Raw genomic sequence first — 23274 nt, 5'->3', positions numbered from 1 at the left:
CAGTAATAGTTTAATATTGATGACTGACAGCACAAATATTTCAATAACTGGCTGACGATTTTATCTGATTTTATCTTTGACTTCTTTCCTCTTTTTGACTTTCATATGGAAGCTACAATCAGTAGTAGAACTGGCAGTAATACATCCTAATTACATCAGTATGCATTCCATTGCTCACCAATTTTTTTTTTTTTTTTTAGAAAAAACTGTATAATCATGCAAAATCTCATGTCCAGAGGATAAATTACAGGTGTCACAGGGTGCTATTTTTGGTATAATATCAGGGGTTTAATTAATATCTTGCACATTTTAATTATACAGTGAGGTCAATATTAATACTGGAATCTCTCGTATTCCTCTAAGTAGCAGAGTGCGATCCTCATGTACAGGAAATTGAAGACCTACTTATTCAGGAAACACTTCAACTAGCACTTCTTTCCTTATCGTTTGCATTAAAAAAAACTAACAAAAAAGAAACACAACCTTTTGACACTTTTTTCATCGTAACTTTGAACAAATGTTTTAAACTCATGGTATCTTAAGTATGTAACCTAGTGAGCCAGCATTAATGTATTTAATGCTAGAGATTTAAGTACTTATGTATGTCGCTCTGTATAAGGGCGTCTGCCGAATGCTGTAAATGTAAATGTAAACGAAATATGCAGACTTTAATAAGTCATATACTGGCGAATTTCCTCACAGCGACAACTCTCCCACTCTTTCCTGAACGCTTCATGCACACAAACAGTGAATGCTTTAGATTCTCTGCTATGGAGATATAAGCGACAAAATTTGACAAGAATGAAAGAGTCACACTCAGTGTCAGTCTGCTATAAGTCAAGCCAACAGGTAGCAAACCAAACTGTTGCACCCTATCCATCAAGGCAATCTGCAGAGCATTCAACCATTCATAACCTGACCTGGAAAACAAGAGGAAGACAGTGAGAGGGAAAAAGCAAAGCTCAGGTCTCCATGACAACCCCAACCATTAAGCTGGGCAAAGGACCCCAGCAGAGATAATGAGTATATTTCTCCATGAATATATTTCTCCTGAACATGGCCTCATCCATATTTCACTGAGATAACTCTGTCATAAATAAAGTAGAACTGAGACATATGTGTGAAAGTCTTTTTATAAAAGAGATGAATAACTTATTATAATACTATTGTTCTAGTATGAATGTAAAATAACAGGAGTGTAAAAGTGAGATGAATCATTGTAGACTTTTTTACTGATACATACATGCACAAATTATTGTTTAATTTATAAAAATGATGTTCTTATGCACTTCGTCCAGGGTGTATCCTGCCTTGACGCCCGATGACGCCTGAGATAGGCACAGGCTCCCCGTGACCCGAGAAGTTCAGATAAGCGGTAGAAAATGAATGAATGAATGAATGAATGAATGTTCTTATGCTCTGTAATTTTTACAAATAATCTTAATTTTATACCGTATTCGATTTAAATGTAAGTGGAAAAAGGCCTGATTATCTGATTAACCCGATCATTTCAACTCGTGCATATTACAGTATTTGTATAACGCTTTTACAGTGGTCACTGTTATCCCTAATGAACAAGCCAGAGCATTGAAGACAAGGAAAATGTCTCACATTTCCATTTAATTTCTAGCTTTCTCCTTCTATTACACTATTAAAACTGATCAGTAAACTGGATCTTATATACTGTACACTAATGAAAATGTGATTCCGGTTGTGAAGACAGGCTCCATGAATACTATTTTATTCAGCTTCTTTGTGAAGTTTGGTTTGTTGTCATACATTAAAGTAAGTCATTTTCTGAGACAAGCAATTTACACAATATGAGCAGATATTGTTGAAAAGATCCATTATACTCAGGTCCATTACAACTAGTTAATTGGAGCTCCAGGAAAAAGCTAAAGATGTCTACTTAAAGAAATTGTTTTTAATAAGTGAGAAATAATAAGGATTAATCCTGCATTTTTAATCTAATCTCTATTCAGCTCATAAGATGTGAGTGTGATTATCATGTCTGAGAATTTTAATCTGTTTTCCCCTGCTAATAAAACAGTAACAAGCTGTTGGAGAAGATGCTGTCCTTATTATAATTTTCATGACTAATGAGTTTCTTACTATGGGTAAAAACTCTCATAATCACTCATATGCCACAGGTCAGGTAGATAGAAATGATGTTTTCTTTTTAAAAAGGCTTTAATTACCATTAGTTTATCACCATCCGCTCTATGGGAGACGACCATTTTTGCAGTGCATAAAGACACACACAAACACCATCATCCATTCCCTTGAATTCCTCTCTGCACTGTGAAACTACCTTCCTCAATGTCCTAATCAAGCCACATGAATTTACAATCAGCATCCCGACAGAATAAGCTAATTAAGTTCCGGCTACAGTGCAGCAGAACAGCTGTTTTCCTGATCGTCTCATGTTCAATTATCTCACCCCAACCCCCTAACAGTACAGATTTGAACGAAATAACAATTATCATTAAAAGCAATCTAGGTGCTCAACTTAAGTCCTTCCTGCTTTTCAATGCTTTTCAAGGCAGGTTTCTCATTTTGTCTCTTTCAAATATAGCTGCATAACAGGTGACCTTTACATCTAAAGCTCATCGTAATGTTTTTTTTTTCTGAGCTCCTACCACATCAGTACTAACATTCACACACACACACACACACACACACACACACACACACACACACACACACACACACACACACACACACACACAGTAGTAAATTAAAGCAAGTGTGTTCTTGCTGAATTGTTTGACTCGTCGCTATGCAAAGTAACATTGCGGGTTGAAAAATGTCTATGAAGTGTTGTGAATGGAGTAAATCAGTAAATCACACAAATTGGATAAGCTCAACTGTTGCAGGCTGATAGGTATCTCCAAACTGTCTGCCATGTGTGAGTGTCCGGGGTGTCCCCTGCTTTGTGTCCCAAGTTCCCTGGGTTAGACTCCAGGATCCCTGAGACACTGTGTACAAAAAGCAGTACAAAAAATGGATCGATGGATGGATGAGCTCACAAATAAAAGCCAGCTATTTCTCATTTTTCCCAACACACACAGACACATAAACACACACAATCTCTCTCTCTCTCTCTCTCTCTCTCTCTCTCTCTCTCTCTCTCTCTCTCTCTCTCTCTCTCCTGCCATCCACTGACATGGCTTAAAATAGGACCACGGAGACACGCTGGGAGACTTCTCGTTTTGTTTTTCCCTCCTTCTGCAGAGACTCCCGAAGGCAGACTGGTGTGTACTGATTAAACTGTATAATTATCTGTAATTAACAGTCATTAGGGTTGTTAAAGGTGCCCCCCATCAGGGTGGAGGTGCAGGTGCTTTGGCTTGCCACAGTTTCATCATTCTCAAAAACATTCTCCTGAACTACTGCAACTTTCAGCAGATAAAAACTAGTCACTTGGTGTTTGACTTTTGTGTCATTAGTTATGAAGATAATGTTGCTAAAAAGAAACAATAAGATTACGCCAATTTTCAAAACTAAAACAAAAACTATCAGTTTCTTTGAAGTCAACTTTGATGAAATAAATCTAACAAAAATGTGTTATTAAGTTACATGGCAGCAAAAGAGGCAGAATAGCTTGAGATTTTAAAACAAACATTTTTTACACTAAAGTTTATAGCTTTTAAATAAACGTTTAATAGGTCTTCATGAGGTTTTGCTCTCTAAATGCATATTGAGTATGGCTCTGCTTTGGAAGTGTTTTCTTCTCTGATTTTTTTAACACAGTCAACTGTAACAGTGTACATCGGTGTAGTCGATGAATGACTTATATAAATAGCTAAATAGCTGCAGCATATATGGGGTGTATGGCCTATTGATTCAGTGAATATACTCCTTATTGATGTTGCGAAGCTGGGCCTGTAGTAGTAATCAGTCTGAAACTGGTTGGTTGAAAATGGCAAAGCTATTTTCAGTGGCCAGTTATTTCAGGCCAGTTCTCTGATCTCAAGTCATCTCTCAAGTATTTTCTATCTTCATTTCATTACATATCTGGTAAATTTTTACTTTACATGAGTTATATAAAAATAATATAAATGTACTTTTACTTTAGGAAATTTACAAAACAACACAAAAAATGACAACTTATGTTTATTTTAACCTTCAAAGTACTCTTTAAAAATGTTATGAGATTATATGTTTAATTTTTATGTTAATTTGTTTAATTATTCGTTTTTGTTTATTTTAACTAAAATTCACATCAATGTCAAATAAAACTGTGCATGGCTGTAATAACCGGCCTCAAATTAGATCAAGAACTAGCAGCCTTTTGGAAACCATTAAAACCAAGAAACTTTTTCACAAATGAATTTCTGCTTTGCCTTGCAGCAAGTTATGTACTAGATCGGCATTACATTTTCAGCGCTGAACTGAAAACATTCAAAGATGTGTCCAGATTTGTTTGGACGGGCGGAGGGACGGACAGAGAGACAGATAGATAGAAAAAACAAAGATTTAAGTTTTCACATGAATACTGGACCATGTTTGAATTCTTACTTTCACTCAGTAGATTTGTCACAAACATAACTGATTACATTCTATATGTAGCATTTTGTTATACTGCTGGATGTGTCTTGTACGTGACTACAATACGATTCAAATATTCTGTGGCAGAAAAAGAAGAACGTTATCGTAGCAATTGAAAGTAAACTGACTGTATAAACAGCTTTAACCTTGAAAACTAATTAGCTATTATTGTAAGTATTTATCATCTTCAGAGTTACCATGACAAGCACAGAAATATAGAAGATCGTAATATCTTTGTACAGCCTATGTCTGTATGTCTGTAATTGAAATAGTCTATTGGAGTAACAGCACAGAGAAGTCAGAGGAAAAAGAGAACACTCATTATGTGCCAGTGGGTATTTGCTTCTGCCATGACAAATGAGAGGAGTTTGTTTTTGTGCTGGTTTTCATACCGACACACATTAGACAGGAAAGAGAAAGGGGTGTTTTACTGAATTGTATTGTACATTTAATTCTTTCACAGAGCATATACAGTACGGTGGGTTTTGAAGATTAAAGGCTTTTGCCAGAACAACAAAAGACAGGGCCCAGACTGAGTGAAAAATACATTTGAAAAGAATTTTTATTACAATTAATTCCTCACTCTTCCTGGGCTTTTCAAAATAGCACATTCGTCCTGAAGACGCCGCACATTAACCTGACCTGAAATTACAATTACAGCCCTACATGCACTGATCCTTTTCTTTTGAGAATATTTTTTCATAAAGTCTCTAGTTCAAATGTACTTTACAGAGAAAAGCTACTTTTGTTTTAGCCAAAATATAATATGACTAAAGCTTGTTTCCGACTGTGTTTCTGTTTTTCATAGTTGCATACAGAATGTATCACTGTGTTACTATTGAAATAAACACATTATGGTGTTACCAAATTGTCATTGATTCACTACAAGAATCTGTTTAATGATACGGTCATACATGTTAACAGAAATTATATTTTATTAAAATTAAATTAAATTAAAATTGTGTTTAAATTGGAGATTTAATGACTAAAGGCAACAAACCCTTCTTGTTCTAGCTGATTCAATGTTGGTTCACATGACTTTCTGTTATATATTTTACAGCTCCAGTAGCTGTTGGACATCTCCCATTTAAGTAGATATTTTACCAACACCTGTTAGAGTAGATGTTTTACCAACAGCTATCAAAATGTAAGGAGAGCTTCATTCATTTGACTAGTACACTGATGTTCCAGTCTGCCGGCATTTCCAATCAGTATAAACAAATTAATTATTTTATCGCCACAAGTCTGATATAAATTTATTGAAAGCTGTTGGCTTTCAGTGTGAGACATTTCTAAGTCTGTTTGGATAACCTTGCACAGCATATTAGTGGCCGAAGATAACACATTCAAATTTAGATGCTTATGAAAAAGCACTTGGGGCATCTTAGAGAGCAGAAACAAGTTTGGGTTTAATAACACTGTTTTTTTTTTTGTTTTTTTTTTGAAGAGATACACATCTCTGTAAAAAGAAATAAACCATTTTGGTTTTTCTCAAAAAATTCTATGAATTATTTGCTCCAAATAGGCAGAATTATTAGGAAGAACTTGAGTGAGCCATGAAGTCCCCTTATTATTTTTGCTTATTCAGCACCATATGCATGTCAAGTAGAATGTGGTAATATATTCACTGAGTTAGATAAGCCACACCAAGTATTTAGCCTAAACAAATCAAATGACTCCATTTTAAGAGCAGGTAAGTGTTTTATTCACCGCATATTTAAAGAGACTGCACTGAGAAAGTCAGAACTAATTGAATTCCAAAAATGTGATTTCTTAAGATAACCTTGTTGGATAAAGGCGTATTCTCGGAATGGTGGTGTGAGGTAAGATGAGCCATGCAGTATGTGCTATGTAACTCTAAAAGTTAATGTAATTTTTATGGATTTTTCCCTACACTGTGCACATCCTTGGTGAACATGACTGCTGTTTTCATGTTGTGCTTTAGGGGTTTTTACACCTGGTCACTTCATGCGTTTTCTGTGAACGAATAGCTATCCGATCGTAAAAAGACCAGGTGTAAATGCCCTCCGAAACGGTTTCGAGACGGATATAAATCCGATCGCACAAATCACTTCAGGAGGTCGTCTGGGACGCATTTCAGATGGAACTGGACAGGTGTAAATGCATGTGGTTGTTCAAGCCACATACGTCAGCGCTATACTCTCCCAAACAGAAGTACTTCACTCGCAAGTGACTTTCACCCAGGTGTCTCGTTGGGTCTTAAAATGCACTGCTGCCGCCAGCAAAAATGCAGCAAACAGTAAATGCTGTTTTTTGTAGCATAACCGTCTTCTTTGATTGCATTCTGAAAAACGCATACACCAAAGCCTGTTCCATTTCAATTACCCCAGAAATGAGGTACTGTAAAATATATTTGCATTTTGGGCGGGAGTGGAAAGATCAGATTTATATCCGATTCGCCGAGACGCATTTATGTGGCCTAATGTAAATGGAACAGTTATAACAAATCACATAGCTATCGGATCAGAGAAAACACATGAAGTGACCAGGTGTAAAAAGACGACTGTGACTGTGTCTGTACATTTTATTTCATTCTTGTCTCCGGCCCTGTTCTGCCTTGTACCTTTGTCTCATCAGCTCTGAACCATGTTTCTAGTTCCTTTGTCGAGTTTATTCTGGTTTTGTTTTTGATCATGGATCTCTGTTTGTTTTGCCTGCACATGTTATGACCCACACTATGACCTTTGATTCATGATTCATGGATTGCCCGAAGTACAAAACAAACTAGAAAATTTCATTAGTTTAAATGTGAAACTAATTTCACTAAACAAATAAAAAGAAACCTTAAAAAAAGGTTAGATATTTATATAGGATATATAGTTTAGCTATAGGTTAAGGTTATATAGTTTGCAGATTTACATTTGTAAATTTATGTATATATTTTTACATTTTAATTATTATATATATATATATATATATATATATATATATATATATATATATATATATATATATATATATATATATATATACATACACAAATGTAAATCTGCAAACTAACAAAATGATTGTTATGAGGTGGGAGTAAGTCACACATGTGCAAGTCACAAGTAAGTCTCAAGTCATGAATGAGCCTACATTAAAACCTCTAAATTACATCAGATACACTCTGGTACTGTGTGGTCCTGAAAAGTACCTGCTGTTCCTTTAAAGAAACGGCACACAAATCAGAGCACAGAAGCAAACAGACATCAGGAAAAGGAAGAGTGTATTACGGCAGTCTTATTCAGTTAACATTGGCTTCCTATTAGGTTTATAAAGTTAAAAGCCTTTTTAATGGGCTAGCCCCAGCATATCATGTTGATCTATTGAATCATCATGATCCATCTCCTCCACTTTGCTCGGCTGATGCAGACTTCATTCGGAATCCTAGGATTCCTGACTATAAAGTTAGCGCGTTAGAGAAGCCTTATATTTTTTTTATTTGATCTGTTTATTTCAAAGCCAGTTTTTAGCCAAAGCGAATAAAATATTAGGCAGAATTCAATCCAATTATTCGAGTTCTTGAACATTTTTCGTAAGCTTTCTTGTGCAAAATGTTTTAATCCTATTACACTATCATATTAGTATATTCCGTACAATATATTTGTAATAAAATACAATCAATTATTGTTAATAGGAATACACCCTCTGCTAGAATATATATTTTATTCTTTTTTCAAATTCTTGATATAACACAGATATTACAGCTCTGAGTATGGGTTAGAATGTTTCTCTGAGTAACCAAAACTAAACACTATTAATTTTCTTTTATGCAAAACATTTTTTTTTACATTATTCATTACATTATCAGTAAAAAAAAAAAATACTGATGAATTTGTGAATTTTAAAACAAACATAAGATCTGCATTCTTTAAACATTTATTTAGAATTTTTATATTTATTTAATATAGAAATACAAATATAAGTAAGTAAGCAAACTCTCAGAAGCTACAAAATTTACAATAGCACAACTCCCTTAGAGCAATTCCAGTAAACATTTCATTCATCACATAGCAGCTGTCCTCTGTCTCTGATAACAGCTCTGATGACACGTGTTTGCTAACCATTTACTGTAAAATGAACATAAAAAAAATGAAGCTAAAAATATAACAACCTGTATATGTACAAGCTGTGTGAATAAGCTTTGTTAATGGGAATCATTATTTTGCTTGATAGTCCAAAAAAACTTTTCATAGCACAGTGCAGTTAAAAAAATTCTCAAATCTGATTAGTCAGAATAGTTTCAGCCATAACATGGACAATAGGTTTATATTTATGAGACTTGTATAATTGACACTTCACTTCAGCAAAAAATGTATTATTTGTTAGTAGACATTTATTTATGGAAAGAGTCTCTAATATTAGTGATTTGCAACAATCATGGTGCTTTGCAAAGTTTCCAAGCACTGAAAACCTGCTGGTGAGGAAACGACTGTTTCTCGTTGCTATAACTGAAGTGATCACAGAAACTAATTTGTCTCAGACACTTGTCTCAGAAACCTAACTAATAACTACAAAATATGCACTGTGACAAATCATTGTGGTATAATACACATTAATATCATTATTTTCAGGACTATACAAACCAATATTTGAACTAATAAGAGAATCATAAGGATAATGACTGCACAAACAAGCTCGGAGATAAGAGCAGTCAAAAGGCAGCTCATTAGTGAGTTTGAAGTTTCAGACCTCTACATTCGTGGTGCAAACATACACAGACTCGCAAAGATACACACACACACACACACACACACACACACACACACACACACACACACACACACACACACACACACATACTAACACACATATGCATGTTTCACTATTTTTGAGAGAATCTAAAGGAAACTTTTGCTCTTTGCTCCTTTAGTTTTTAAATAAACATTTTGTAGGAAAGCACAAAAACCACACACATCTTCGAACAGCATCCTTCTTCATAACCTTAACATAATTTGCAGGATGTATACTCCTCCCTTCTTTCCTGCCTTGCATCCTTAAAATACACTGCTCAGCCATAACATTAAAAGCACTGACAGGTAAAGTGAATAACACTTATTATCTCTTTACAGTGGTTCCTGTCAAGGTGTGGGGTTTATTAGGCAGTCAATTCTCTGTGTTAGAATGATTTGAGGAACACTATAAAGAGTTCAAGGTGTTGATTTGGGTGTCCAAATTCCTCAAATCTCAGTCCGATCGAGACTCTGGGGGACGTGCTGGACAAACAAGTCCAATCCATGGAGGCCCCAACTCATAACTTACAAGACTCAAAGGATCTGGAGCAAACATCTTGGTGACGTATATGACAGCACACCTTTAGAGGTCTTATGGAGTCCATATCTAGATTGCTCAGTGCTGATTTGGAGGCACAAAAATTACCGTACCAATATTAGGCAGATGATTTAAATGTTATAGTTGATTAATGAAAATAAAGACATGTCCATCTACCATAAAACCTTTACTACCTTTACTAAAAGACTCTGACTAGGCTAGTGTTTGTATGGAGTCTCACACATTCTGCTTGTGTTTACGCCGACTGTCTCCTCGGTCTTTGTTTTCACATCTCCCAAAAACATCCCCTTTAGTCGGGATTTATCTCCAACGCTTATATAACTTAATTTCCCAGCACACCTTTGGCAATGAAACAACGCATATTTAACATGATTTTGCTGAATTACATGTCCCCATGAATAGTCACTAAGAGACCTTAACTAATTAAAAAGGAGTTGGTGTGGGCTAAACACTCACAGGTGGACGTGTTTGGGGTGGGAAATTGATAACACAGCATGCTGGTTCTTACCCGAGAGGCTTCTCTAGTCGACTCCCCAGGGAGCCCACGATCTCACCCAGAGTACAGCATGCCTGTCCCAGGAAGTCCTACAGAGAGAGAGACAGAGAGAAAAACAGGAAGACACAAAGGAGAAAGCGAAATGTTACACATTCTCAGAAATACTGTAAATATGGATTATGCTATATGCAGCTTGCAGTCTGTTAAACGCAATTACAATGACTATGTGCAGCTGAGGGCAATGGCACATGAAAAGAGCAAGGATGAGAGAAACACGCAGCAGCATGCCGTGATCCTTTTGGCCGTACTGGTCATTATGGGTGCTGTAACTTTCCTTTATTTCCCTTGATCTGATCTGTGAAATGCAAGGGGACATTCAGCCCTCACCTCTGCTCTTACAGCTGAAGCATTGATACAAACCAACAGAGAAGATGAACAGGACAGACACCTGGCTCTTCCAGCATCTCCGTAATAAGCTACAGCTAAATGCAAGTGTATGAGAGGGATAAGACAGTATGCGAATGTTGGAAGGATTTTAGGATACTGGGCCACGATTTTGTTTCTGCAGTGGCTAATAAAAATGAAATCATGTGATAAAAGTTTGCCTAACCTTTTAATGGATTGGGCCATATATACACAGCTTCGTTATATACTGTACGTCTTCATTGCAAACCCTTTCCCATAATATACATTGTCATTTTTATCACTTAACAATAGCAAACATTATTTCAGATTGATTTTTCCTGTTTAGTAGTAGTAGCAGACTCCAGAGACCAATACGCCATCCAAAACACTAAAGCACCTAGTAATGATGGCCATCTTAAGTTAATAGGTCACAAGAGGACATCTGCGATGGATAACCTTGTACCTGTATTTTCATGTGTCTTGAACATGTGTTCTTCATTCAGCATGCTTTCAGTGTTACAACCAAATAAAACACTTGTCCGTACATGTACCACTATGCTGTCAACATGATGGGACCACAAAATAATGCATATTTTGCATTAAGTTCTAATATTTTACTGACCTACTGCACCCAATATACACATTATGTACCTACTCATCACTGTGGCAGCTTTTGTTGGACATTCTGGTCAAAAGATGATTTCACCATTGACATATCATATTCAAAGTAGTCAATATCTGGGAGACTTGATGTAATCGTAAAGCTTTGTGGTATAAAGAGAAAATAAATAAGCGGTAATGCTGAGTAAGTTCATCAATGTCTTACCTTGTTTCTTAGATGAAAACAAAGAGAAGATCTAGTTTCAGTGTCTGTTCAAACCATACAACATTTACTACAATAATCCATCTTACAAGTAAACAAAACAAAACAAAAGCGTCCACCTCTCATAAGGAGGAAACAGCACATTTCATCATATTCAGGATGCGGGGGCTGAATAGATAGTAGCTGCCTTTATTTGACAAATAGACTGTGGAGAATATTTCTGCCCCACTTTCATGCTGCACTGCCTTTCGATGACTGGATTCAGAACATATTATATACTTTCTGACAGATGTTTGCATAGTGGCTTTGTCTGAGGATTTGTTTCTTATAAGTTACTTATGAGATATAAACTTGGAAACCTGTGTATTTCAATACCATGTTTGAATAACAACATAAAAACAAGGTCAAATGGTGTAAATGTGTCAGGACTCAGCCTGAACTGTTGGCCACGCGCCTTTGTTTACCTTCCTCGTCACGTGTCTGCCCTGCCTTCGTCTGCCTCTCCCTGTCTCCACACCTGATCCTTATTGTGTCATCATTGTCTTTTTATATTTAAGTGCGCAGCGTTGCCGATGGCAGCGTGGAATTATTAGTTACGTTTACCCTTCGTCATGTCTAGGCATTGTTAAGTGTCGTCATTTGTATTGTTTCAGTTATCGTCTTTTATGTCTTTGTCTTCATTATTTATTAAACCCCTTTCATTTGAAGCTATCCTGCATACGGGTTTGTCTCCTTCCATCCTCGGCTGTGACAAAATGTTTGTTAGTGGGTGTTACTTTATGTATTCTTCTATAATATATATAGAAAATAATATATATAAAATATAATTGTAACAGCAGTTGACATTATGGACCACTGTTGTATCTTTTGAGGGTAAATTTATATTTCTATATACTGGGTAACAAAAAAAATCTGTACAGTTTTTTGACAATAAATATACACAGTGTACTCTATGAAGATGTGTCCAATGAAAAGCTTGTATTTTTATTCTATTTGCATTGTTTGTTGCAAACCACAAAGGTGTATCAGGATTTACCCTTGTATGTTGTTCGGGTCTGTGGGACCCATATTCATAAACATCAATAGTTTTGAAAAACTTTGCTTCCTTGTAAATTTGTTGATTTTTTTTCCACTCATAACTAAATTTAATATAATAATTAAATTTGATTTTCTGTTTTTTTTTATTACATTTTATTAAAAAACAACCAAAAACGAGTAGCACTTTAATTAAAAAATGTGATCTAATAAAGGTAAAGTGCAAATATTAACCATATATGCTGTTTATATTGCTTGTAATTGGGATGAAGTAAACATCTGTAGAGTATTTTAACATAGCATTTTTTGATTGTGTTGAATTAAAAACCCAAAAATGCAGCAGGTCCACTAGACCCATGAACACTGGCTGAGTAACAAAAATACGAACAACATACAAGGGTTAAGGTAGCAGTAAAATGTGCTGAGTTGTTGAGAACAACAGACCCACTGTCAATTTCCACTATTGCGACTACAAACGTAACATACTGTTTCTCTAAACAGACAATTTGATGCACAGCTTCATCTTGCTTGCTGTGTTTGCTTGACTTATTATGACAGAATGTATGCAGTAAACAGAACTGCCATAACACTTTTACACAGATGAGTAAACAGGTTGAACTATTCCATGGTAAGGGCACTTTGTTAATGAAATTTTCCTCAGAAGCAGTGCTACAGGCATTGTGTATGTTTGAAAGGACACAGCCAGTTGAAGCAAATGGGCTTCGCTCCTCTTGCCGAGCTGTTTACTGCTATTTATAAAACTCAGCATTAACGCTGACACTCCTCTATTCCCATGAGCACTAACAATTACTGTTCAAGGCTCTGTCGCCAGATCCAATAGAGAAAAAAGAAACACAGGCATCTCTCTTTCTTGTAAACAGAGGATACATATTTTTCTCCTCTATTGATCCCTATGGCCCTCTTCCTTTAATTTTCACCTGCTTCCGACAGCACAGTAAATCATATGTTAACACATTCAGTAATGAGTTTGGCCTGGACTGAAATCCCTGGGAGGCTACTGACTGGATGCAGGGGGTTTGTTTCTACTAGTTTCACTTGGAAGGGTGCTATTGATTGTTTGTGTCTCTCTGTGTGTGTGTGTGTGTGTGTGTGTGTGTGTGTGTGTGTGTGTGTGTGTGTGTGTGTGTGTGTGTGTGTGTGTGTGTGTGTGTGTGTGTGTGTGTATCACTTGTAATGGCAAAGAAAGTAAGAGAAGCAACGAGAAATGCTTATATGTGATTTGTGAGATCATTTGGGAGACAGCTGTTTATAGTCATGGGACTTGAGTGAACAAATAGTCACTGGGAATGTTTTCAATTACTCTACAGTGTTATCTGTGTATGTGTCTGTGCCTCCGAGGGTAGACACTACTAGAGTAGAGGCTCAGGAGCAATGTTTCTGAATCAGCACTGAGATAAAGGATTGGATAATGATTTTGATCTGTGCAAAAGTGGCTGGTGAGGGATGTGGTAGCTTAGTGTTTAAAGTGGAGGGCTACCAATTGGAAGGTTGTGTGTTCAAATTTCACATCCACCAAGCTGCCACTGCTGCCACTTACTCCTTGAGCAAGGCCCTCGGTTGCTCAGCTGTATGAAGTGAGATAGTGTAATGTTGAAGACATGCATGTGTGAGTGAGACAGTGTTTTTTTATTTGCATTGAGAAAGGTGCATGTGTCAGGGTGTAGAAGGCAGTGGAAGTCTGTCAGTCAAAATCCTGATTGCCTCTTGTTAGAAACTGTTTTCCCCCTTTATTTTCTGGCTTTAACTTGTGTGCCACACCCGTACTTTCACGGTGTTATTTTTTAAATTAGACATTTTAATTATTATCTACTGCCTTAGTTGGGATTAAAATGGATTTGTTCTTGAAGGACAAAATACAATAATATAATATATTCAGTAAAGAGCCTCAAGAGTTGCTGTTAATCATAAGCACAAATGTAATACTGCTGCTTATTAACTAACCACTGCATTAAGTGACCTTATTTCAAATATCTGCCATCGATTTGTCTTAGTGGATGATTTAGTTTCTCCACAGGAGATGTCGAAAAGCCTCACTTTCAAACCAGTGAATACAGAAGAGTCGTACAGCCAAGGCAAACAAATAACACAAAGCCCGATCACAAACAGAGGAATGAGAGACCAATCAATATTTCTCAATCAGTTATAACTCAATAAGCTATATCTACGGAGGCCAAATCTGAAACATCATGTATGGCATCATCTTATATATGCCAGGGCAAAAGAGATTTTTTTCAAATTATCAGACAAACCTGGGTCATAAATAAAGAAAAAAAAAGAGATAAATATATATTTGTGAGTAAATTTAGGTGTGCAATGATAGATTATCAAAAGACTATGCAATGATAAAAGATTATCAGATCTTCTAAAACTAATTATTATACTTTAAGTGAGGCACCAACTAAAAAGCCTGCTAAAAGTATACTTAATATTGGTCAATCTATGCTACAAAATGTGAAATAAGATAGGTCTAAGGGGTCATAATCAGCTGTAGGTAACAGTGTAACTGAGTGTTGGGAACCGGGACACGGGATACTGAACATAATTATTAAAGTATGAGGCAAACACAGGCTTTCAACAATAGTACAGACAGTAGCTAATGATATATACCTTTTGCCAGAAACAATAAGGCTTTCACCCCTAGTCACTAGTAACTAAGGCATGTAAATTTGTGAAGGTAATGTTAAATGACATGTTATACTCCTTCTCAGTATAAGTAGGATGATATAACTAACAACAGGTTGTAGATGCTGAGCTGATATGACAATGATCGTGTGATATCAGCATAGCTTTTCTTGAAAACTGGGCAACTTTTACGAGAAAATCTGGCCTTTTATGTCAGGGTGGTATGTATCTCGGGTTTTTTTTAATAAACCTCATAATCTTATTTCAGACCTAATAATTATTAACATTCCAGGGCTGGGCCATGCAGCAGACAAACTGACAAACTAACTGATTAAGCTGACAGTCTGATAATTGCCTGGAGGCATCAGCTAGGATTCACTCTACTGAGACTGTCTGTTCCCTGAGTTAAACCAAAACATTGAAAATAAAGCTCAAACCTTGTAAAATGACTCACTCTCACAAATCAGAATCAGACTAGTGTCAGACTAAACAGGTAGTCTCCCAAACTCCCTAGAAGGAAAGCCAGCTCAACAGAAAAATCACAAAGATCATAGACCAAAGTCTATCACAGTAGCAAAGATAACTAGGAATAAGACGCAGATACTATCGGAATTATTTTTGTATAAATGTAACTTCGGACAATCTGATACCCAAATTACCCTGTCCAATATGACCATATCAGTGGAGCTAACAGAATCCTTTAAATCAATCAAACATACTTAATTAACCTCAACATAATCTTTATCAAATAATCATAAATAAACTTTTATTTATGTGTACTACTTATGTGTGACAGTAGGGGCATAGTTTAGTGAATGGAGGGTGGGGTCTCGGATAAATAGGAGCACGATCTATCAAATGACTGTTCACCAGTGCATACCTAAAGATGCGCTATTTTTGCCATTTTTGTCATGCAGAGTATGAGAATGTCAGAATGGCAAAGAAAAGCAAAGAATTGCTGCATTGTGCATGAATGTGAAGGGTTTTGAGAAATAACCCCTGACAAATCAAAACCCCACGCTCACACCTGGCTCGTCGGTCCTTACTTTTACCAACCTCATTGAATGATATTTATTTTTAAGGAAATACAACTAGAGGCTACTCAACTGCATGTAAAAATGATAAAAACCTCCTATATGACTTTTAAAATTTATGGCTATTAAGCCACAGATTATCAAATCTAGTCTTAAATTTGTATGTATGTTCTCCAAGATCAGATTTACCCTTTAGCTCCAAATTATTACAAAAAGTTGTAGCTTAGTAGCTACGCTGAAATATTTTAGTCACGATTTAGACCTCATCAAAGTAGTAATTAAGCACTGGTTAAAGTAGTAAATTACCCATTACTGGCCTCTGTCTCCTTGCTTATACTATTGATCTCAATGAAGCTTTCTTACCACAGATTACGATCAGGAATCAGGTCCTGGCTCAGGACCTTTGACTGCCCTCATGTATGTAAATGTTAATAGTGACTTCCTATAGACATACCTGTACAACTAAAGGTTAGTGTTATTTTAGGTTATTTTCTATGGCCACAATGTTTGCCCTTTATTTATTGCTACATCTGTGAACAATTAGGTCTGAATATGCTACAAGCATTCTCTCATTTAAAGATTATATAGATAATATTTTTATGTCTGAAACATTTTTATACTATGAAATGCCATTAAATGATTCATAAGAAATAATCCATGCTTTTAATACCTCTAAATTGGCATACTCTGATTAATTACTCTTACCAGGCCAGATCATTACTGATAGAGACCTTTTTACAAGCTAAAAAAAATATGCAATTTATTGCATATTAATTACATGTTCTTATTAAAGAACCACATAATATCCTCCCACAGTAACTTTTAGTCTATTATAATCTGCCTCGGTCAAAAAAGTGCAGATTCTCCAGAAACTACAGCAGGGTGCAGAGCTTTTTTATACAAAGATCCCCTGCCGTGGAATAGACTTCTAATTAGTGTTCAGGACACAACCAAAGTCTTAATCTTTAGATATAGACTGAAACATTATTTTTAAAAACAGGTAAGTTGCTATATAGCACTTCTCTTCCCAAAATTATTTTCTTTTATAAAGATATTTATTATTACACAAATGCATTTGCATCCGTCATGATAACAAGTGCAATATCTAGCTATCATATCATATAAGCTCATGTTACCTGATGTTAAGTGAATTAATACACTCATATTTACATCCAGTATTTCAGTGTAAACAACCCTTGCATAGCTACAGTCTATGGATAATTTTTGTCACAGACATTTGGTGTTCTTTGATTACATGAAGTCACAGACTCTCTAAGATGCAAGCACATACACAAATATTGTTAAATACTCATAAATGTTTCCCAGGCCATTCTTATAAAATAAATATTTCACAAGGTAATGTCATGTTCACATCCCCACTTTACAGGTCATTGATGTAGTCACTAGTGTATTGTGCTAATTTAGTAAGTGGCTATGTTTACTGCAAAAGTAACTAAACTTGTCAAGATCAAAAAAAAAAAAAAGGAAAACCTGAAAAAAATGCTCGACAGACTACAGATTTCAGCCTTTAGAAATTAAAACATTTTTTACTACACACACATTCGTTCATTCATTCATTTTCTACCGCTTATCCGAACTCTACGCACACGTCTAAACTAATATTACTGAATATTGTTTACATTATTAGATTGTGCCGAGAAGAAGCACTGGAGCTTAATTTGTTAGTAAGCCCATTAGTAAGCCCAATGTTCTGTCAAAAGACACAACATCAATACTTAAAAACTGAATATGATGTAGGAAACATTGTGTAGCAACATAATATCTCCAATTGCCCTGACAACAGTGTCAGACATTCCCATTTCTAGAAGTCATCCATAACATTCATAGGATTAGGGTTAGAATGAATATTTTATCTGATCTATGATCATTTTATAAAGTATAATTTTTTTATTTGTCATTAAATGTGTGGTTTGTGTAGATATACTCTTTTAGCCTTATGCAACCAGTGAAACCATTAAATAAAAATAAATACCCAAAAGTGTACAGTGTACAACAGTTTATGAAAAGTAATATGATAAATTACTACCTTTTTTGAATACAGCATTAAATATAATGTAAAGGTCCTGCAAAATGTTTTACTATTTTATGAGGAAGTCACACAGATGGATACAGATGGATACTGCTCCCTTTAATCAAAGCTTGGAAAAGAAAAAACACCATCACTTCACCAAGAATTCTGCGTATTAATATTTCCAAGAACATGAGTGTGTGTAGTTTTATTGTCACCTCATTTAAAGGTGAAGCGTCAAAGCAGCTTAAAATTAAAAAGAGAACCCATGGTATACTCACATGTTTGGAAAGATTGGTGCTCTTTGAGTCCACATCGTACCTGCAGAATGAAAGAAAGAACGAATTTCAGCCATCAATTAAGACTTTCAGATTACATAGTGACTATGATAGTTATGCTAAAAATAAAGCAACCTCTTCTAAAACTTTACACAGTATAACCTGAACAATGAAGTCTGACACCATCTGTATTAGCTAATTAGTCTTTTGTGTTCGTACAGAGGTTGTCCACTTCATCTTTTTTTTTCAGCTTTATTTTTAGACATATCACTAATCAGTTTATGATTCATACACGATTATGTCATGCCTCATCATCTTAAGACAAGTTCCTCTGACCTCGTCAGGCTTTATGATTTAGTTTGAAACTACTGCAAGAAATTTCACACTTGAGAACATGGAAAAGTCACTCTGTTTTCTGACTGAGTCCATGTGGACATAAATTAAGTACTAATCTTTCATGGTTCAAAAACTGCTGGTTTGAAAATGATTGTGAGCAAGAAAATACAATGCAGCAAGATTAAAGGCTGCAAAAAATAGTGTGTTTAGATGGCATGCCAGGTTTGTAAACTATGAAATACAAGCTTATTGGTATTATTTAGATGCTCCACATCCCATTCTGAGATAAAAGCCTGCTGTTCACTTTCATCTGCACAGACTCTTGCACATTGTGTCTCCGATTGAGATACAAAGTGATTTTTACTTGTTTTTCAGAGATTTTTGCCCTTTTTCTATACTGTCTTTTTTGGTCGCATTGCAAAAGTGCATACAACTGTGATATGTATTTGCTTATGTGGGCTACAGTACATCACAGCAGCAAAATACAGGTCAAGACATTCATTGAAGGTTCACGTGAAAGTTGTTTCTCGGTTGTTGTGAGTATTTCAGAAAGCTGATATCATGTGTTTTTCATCTTAGGAGATTATGCACAATGGTGCAAATAAACAAAAACATCCACTGACTGGGAATTCTGCGGGTCGGTATGACATGACAACATGACAAATAATAACACATCCTACCTTGGTGGAAAAAAAACTCATCGAGGTCCACTCCAACCCCTACTCCACAGGAATGTGAGATTAGAGTGGGCACAGACTCACTAAAACTGGAGTTGAATCACATTGCTTGGTCTTTAATTCTCCAGCAAAGATTGGCTATTTGATTTAATGTAGACTTTCTATCAGGCTATTCTTCTCTGACCTCTCTCTCCAACAGTGTTTTACATGCAGAATTGATGCTTACTTTTCTTAGATTAAGATCAACACATATTTAATCCACTTTTTATTAGGTGTCGGTTACAGTATATGAAGCTTCAGCCATACAAGTCCTTGTAGTATTTGTTACTATAGAAACAACATCCTATTAGAGCATTAAATTAAACCTGTTCTATGGTTTTCAGCCTGTGGTATAGAGGTTATTATACAGTAGGGTATTTTTTTGCCACCTGTTACAATCTGTGATTATTTAAGCCAGCCAGGTGGGCACTTATGGTAGCCTAGTGGTTAAGGTGCTGTGAGCTCAGAAGGTTGTGAGTTCAAATACCAGGTCCACCAAGCTGCCAATGCTGAGCCCCTGAGCAAATCCCTTAAAGGTGCCCTTGCACACAAAACCATTTTTCTTGTATTTTTTGATATGTGTTAGGTCCATATGTGTTTGTGTTGTGTAGGGAATGTGAAAATGAACTGCTACTTCCCCTGTCAGCTCTAGCCACTGAAAAGAAATAAGTGGAGAAACCAGGTCAGTTAGAAAAGCTGCTCAGTTTGACGTGGAATTGATCGAGCTCATTACTATTCATGAGCTCTCCCACATGAGACCCCGCCCACAGAATTAGTGTAGCTCAGTGAGTTTCCTATACAGCAAGGATGGCTGAACGTCAATATACCTGAAGAAGCCATTCTGCCGCAGTTCCAGGTGATTGTAAACAAAGTTCCTCTAGCCTAGGCTACTTACTGTGCTGGGTGAATGAATAGTCATGCTCTCATATCTAAGCGGTTAGCCAATCGGAGCCAAGCAGCATAGCTCATTGAATATTAATGAGAACTGGTGCAAATCGAGCTGAGTCTTCCTGCAGGCTTTCTATACCACACTAGAATGCCTTGAAACAAGGTACCCAAGGCATTTTTTCCACAAAAAAAGTTACAGATTCCATGGTAAACGTCAGACATTACCACAAAAGTAATGAAATACGTGTGGCAAGGCATCTGTAACCCTTAGTTGTACAAAAGGAGAGCAAAATGTACGTCACATAAGAGCACCTGCCAAATACCAGAAATATATACAGCCTGTTTTCAAAGGGGGCTATAAAAAGGGATCTCTTCAGCTTTATCTGTGTCTGTATTCGTGCATTTTCAGTGTCATTTGGAATACACCGTTTTTGTAAATCTAATATGATATGATCTTATATTTTCAAAGCCCTGGATAAAAGATTAAATAAAATAATTAGTTCATGTTAGTACATAATTGAAACAAGTAATTAGAGACTTGTTAAATGCATCTGAATCATGTTTTCTTAAAATTTTAGAATACACTCCTTATAGTCGTAATAAAAATAAGAATTAAATCAAAATGAAAATCAGAATAATAGCAATTTAACTAATGTTGTGTTCTTTATATTCCAACTTGTGAAACTGCAACTTATATATAAAAGAGCATTCAAAACTAAAGACAAGTTATGGACCGCAACACACATTCAGTGCTGAGGCTAAATGTTAGCGCAGGTCAGCTATTGCTTGAATAAATTTCTGAGTGCTTTGTGGTAATGAGGCTAAAAAAAGAAGTAGTTAAGAAGCTAGTGTGTGTAAACACATCTCTTGTGCTCCATCCATGCACACACACTTAACTTTATAAATATTGCACTAATGAAGAGAGATAGAATAGAGCACATTTGCACAGAAAAGCAGATAAAACCACATGCCTGACTCCAATACAGATTGAATAGACTGCCAATTAATACATTCAGTGCTACTGTGGGATGTGAACTAGCCACAGCCATGGGTTTTTTTTTTTGTCGTACAAAAGTACTTAAGTCTATATCACTGGATACGGTACATTAACTCTGTTGTTTTTTTGTTTTTTTATATATATATATATATATATATATATATATATATATATATATATATATATATATACACATACTGTATATACAACAAAGGGGAGGAAGTACTAGTTGAAGTGTTTCATGAATAAATAGGTCTTCAACCTTCAACCATCATTCATCTTCATCAACTGCTTTATTATCCTAGTCAGGATCCAGAGCCTCAACATGATCTAAAATTATCCTGAAAGAACTCAGTCCACATCATGCTAACTTCTGACAATTTAATCAATTCCTTAATAGACTTCACAATTACTTTGATCATAAGCATCATCCACACCAGTCTCTCTAGTCTCATGACTTGAAGCAAATTCCAAGTCAAAGCTTTTGAAGGAGGTGCACTATTGCTCTTGTCTCGAATGAACAATGTCTGCATTTATGGATTAATTCAGAGTGTTTGTTTCTGATTTCTGTTTTATAATTAACAAACTGTTTACAAAACATTTTGATAGATTAAACTTTATACAGCCATATTTTAGCTATACAACGAAAGCTAATGCAACTTTAGTCACTTCAGTCTAATAGCTAGTTGCCAAGCTGTAATGATGCTATACACAGCTCATAGAAATAACTCCAACAGTGTTGTTTCTACTAGAAAATCCACTACACACTATTCTCTTTAAGACAGAAATGGCAACTTAGTAGTGACTCATGTAGGTGATACACACTTCCAATTCATGAGGAGACATAAACAAGGGTGTGTTAAAAGCTAAGGTACATTTTCTAACCTCATTTTCTTGGCTCTGTATCCTGAGGTTCCTTCATTTTAAGTTTCTGTTTATCCATGTCTCAATTCCATCCCAATTCCATTTAATGTTAAATGTGTGCACCATTATATAAAATGGCAACATTTAATTAGAAGCCATCTTTTTTCTAGATCTAACTATGTTCTTTAAAGATGCTTTAAGCATTTACACTGTTCCTTTAAATAAAGGAACAAATTCATAGTGTTGAGAATACCACATTAATAGTGTGTATTTAGGCCCTGAATAATAATTTCTAATCTGTCTGTACAAAGCTTTCTAAACTGTGGGAACTGACTCTGATTGAACTGGTAGAAAATTGGATAAAAATAAATGTCACAAAAGCCAAATGTTTGAAAACTCATTCTAACAAGAACACCTGATATTTGTATTTCATATAACTCTCACCTAGAAATATCAGATTTCCTGTGCCCACGATTTATTCGAAACAAACTCCCTCTGAAAGGTACTATTGCTTCTCCACTATGAAAGGGGTGATTCAGTGACGCAGCAGGCCCAGACTGGACACCAAGGGTCACATAGAGCTACAGAGATGCTGGCATTTAATCAAACCAACAGCCAAACTGCAAACATCCAACTAACCACGGCATCGCCTCAAACCCCTGTAGCTACCAACTTAAACACACGGGAAAATTCCATACAAAACATTAGGGCTGAGAATGTAATGCAGCCTGAACCAGTAGTGGATAACACACTAAAAAAGAAAATAAATTTCCAAACTATAACCCCTTTGACTAAGCAGCAAGCTCAATTCACCACTGACCGTTAAATTAAACAGAAATATGTGTATCTGGGGGAACATCCTTAATCACTTCTAAGACAAGCTG

General features: G+C 35.8%; 1 protein-coding gene across 1 annotated transcript in view; it reads right to left on the bottom strand.

The window, feature by feature from the left end:
- The window catches only part of LOC113645880 (copine-8), a 103729-nt gene that overhangs the window by 44059 nt on the left and 36396 nt on the right, over positions 1 to 23274 (bottom strand). The window contains exons 5-6 of the mRNA XM_027151820.2: positions 18593 to 18632; positions 10355 to 10431 (exon numbers count right to left, since the gene is read on the bottom strand). Of these exons, the coding sequence (XP_027007621.1) occupies positions 10355 to 10431; positions 18593 to 18632 (117 nt within the window). The remainder of the gene's footprint in view (positions 1 to 10354; positions 10432 to 18592; positions 18633 to 23274) is intronic.

Source organism: Tachysurus fulvidraco, chromosome 19 (assembly GCF_022655615.1).
Source record: "Tachysurus fulvidraco isolate hzauxx_2018 chromosome 19, HZAU_PFXX_2.0, whole genome shotgun sequence".
NCBI lineage: Eukaryota > Metazoa > Chordata > Actinopteri > Siluriformes > Bagridae > Tachysurus > Tachysurus fulvidraco.
This window is presented reverse-complemented; position numbering and strand designations above follow the sequence as displayed.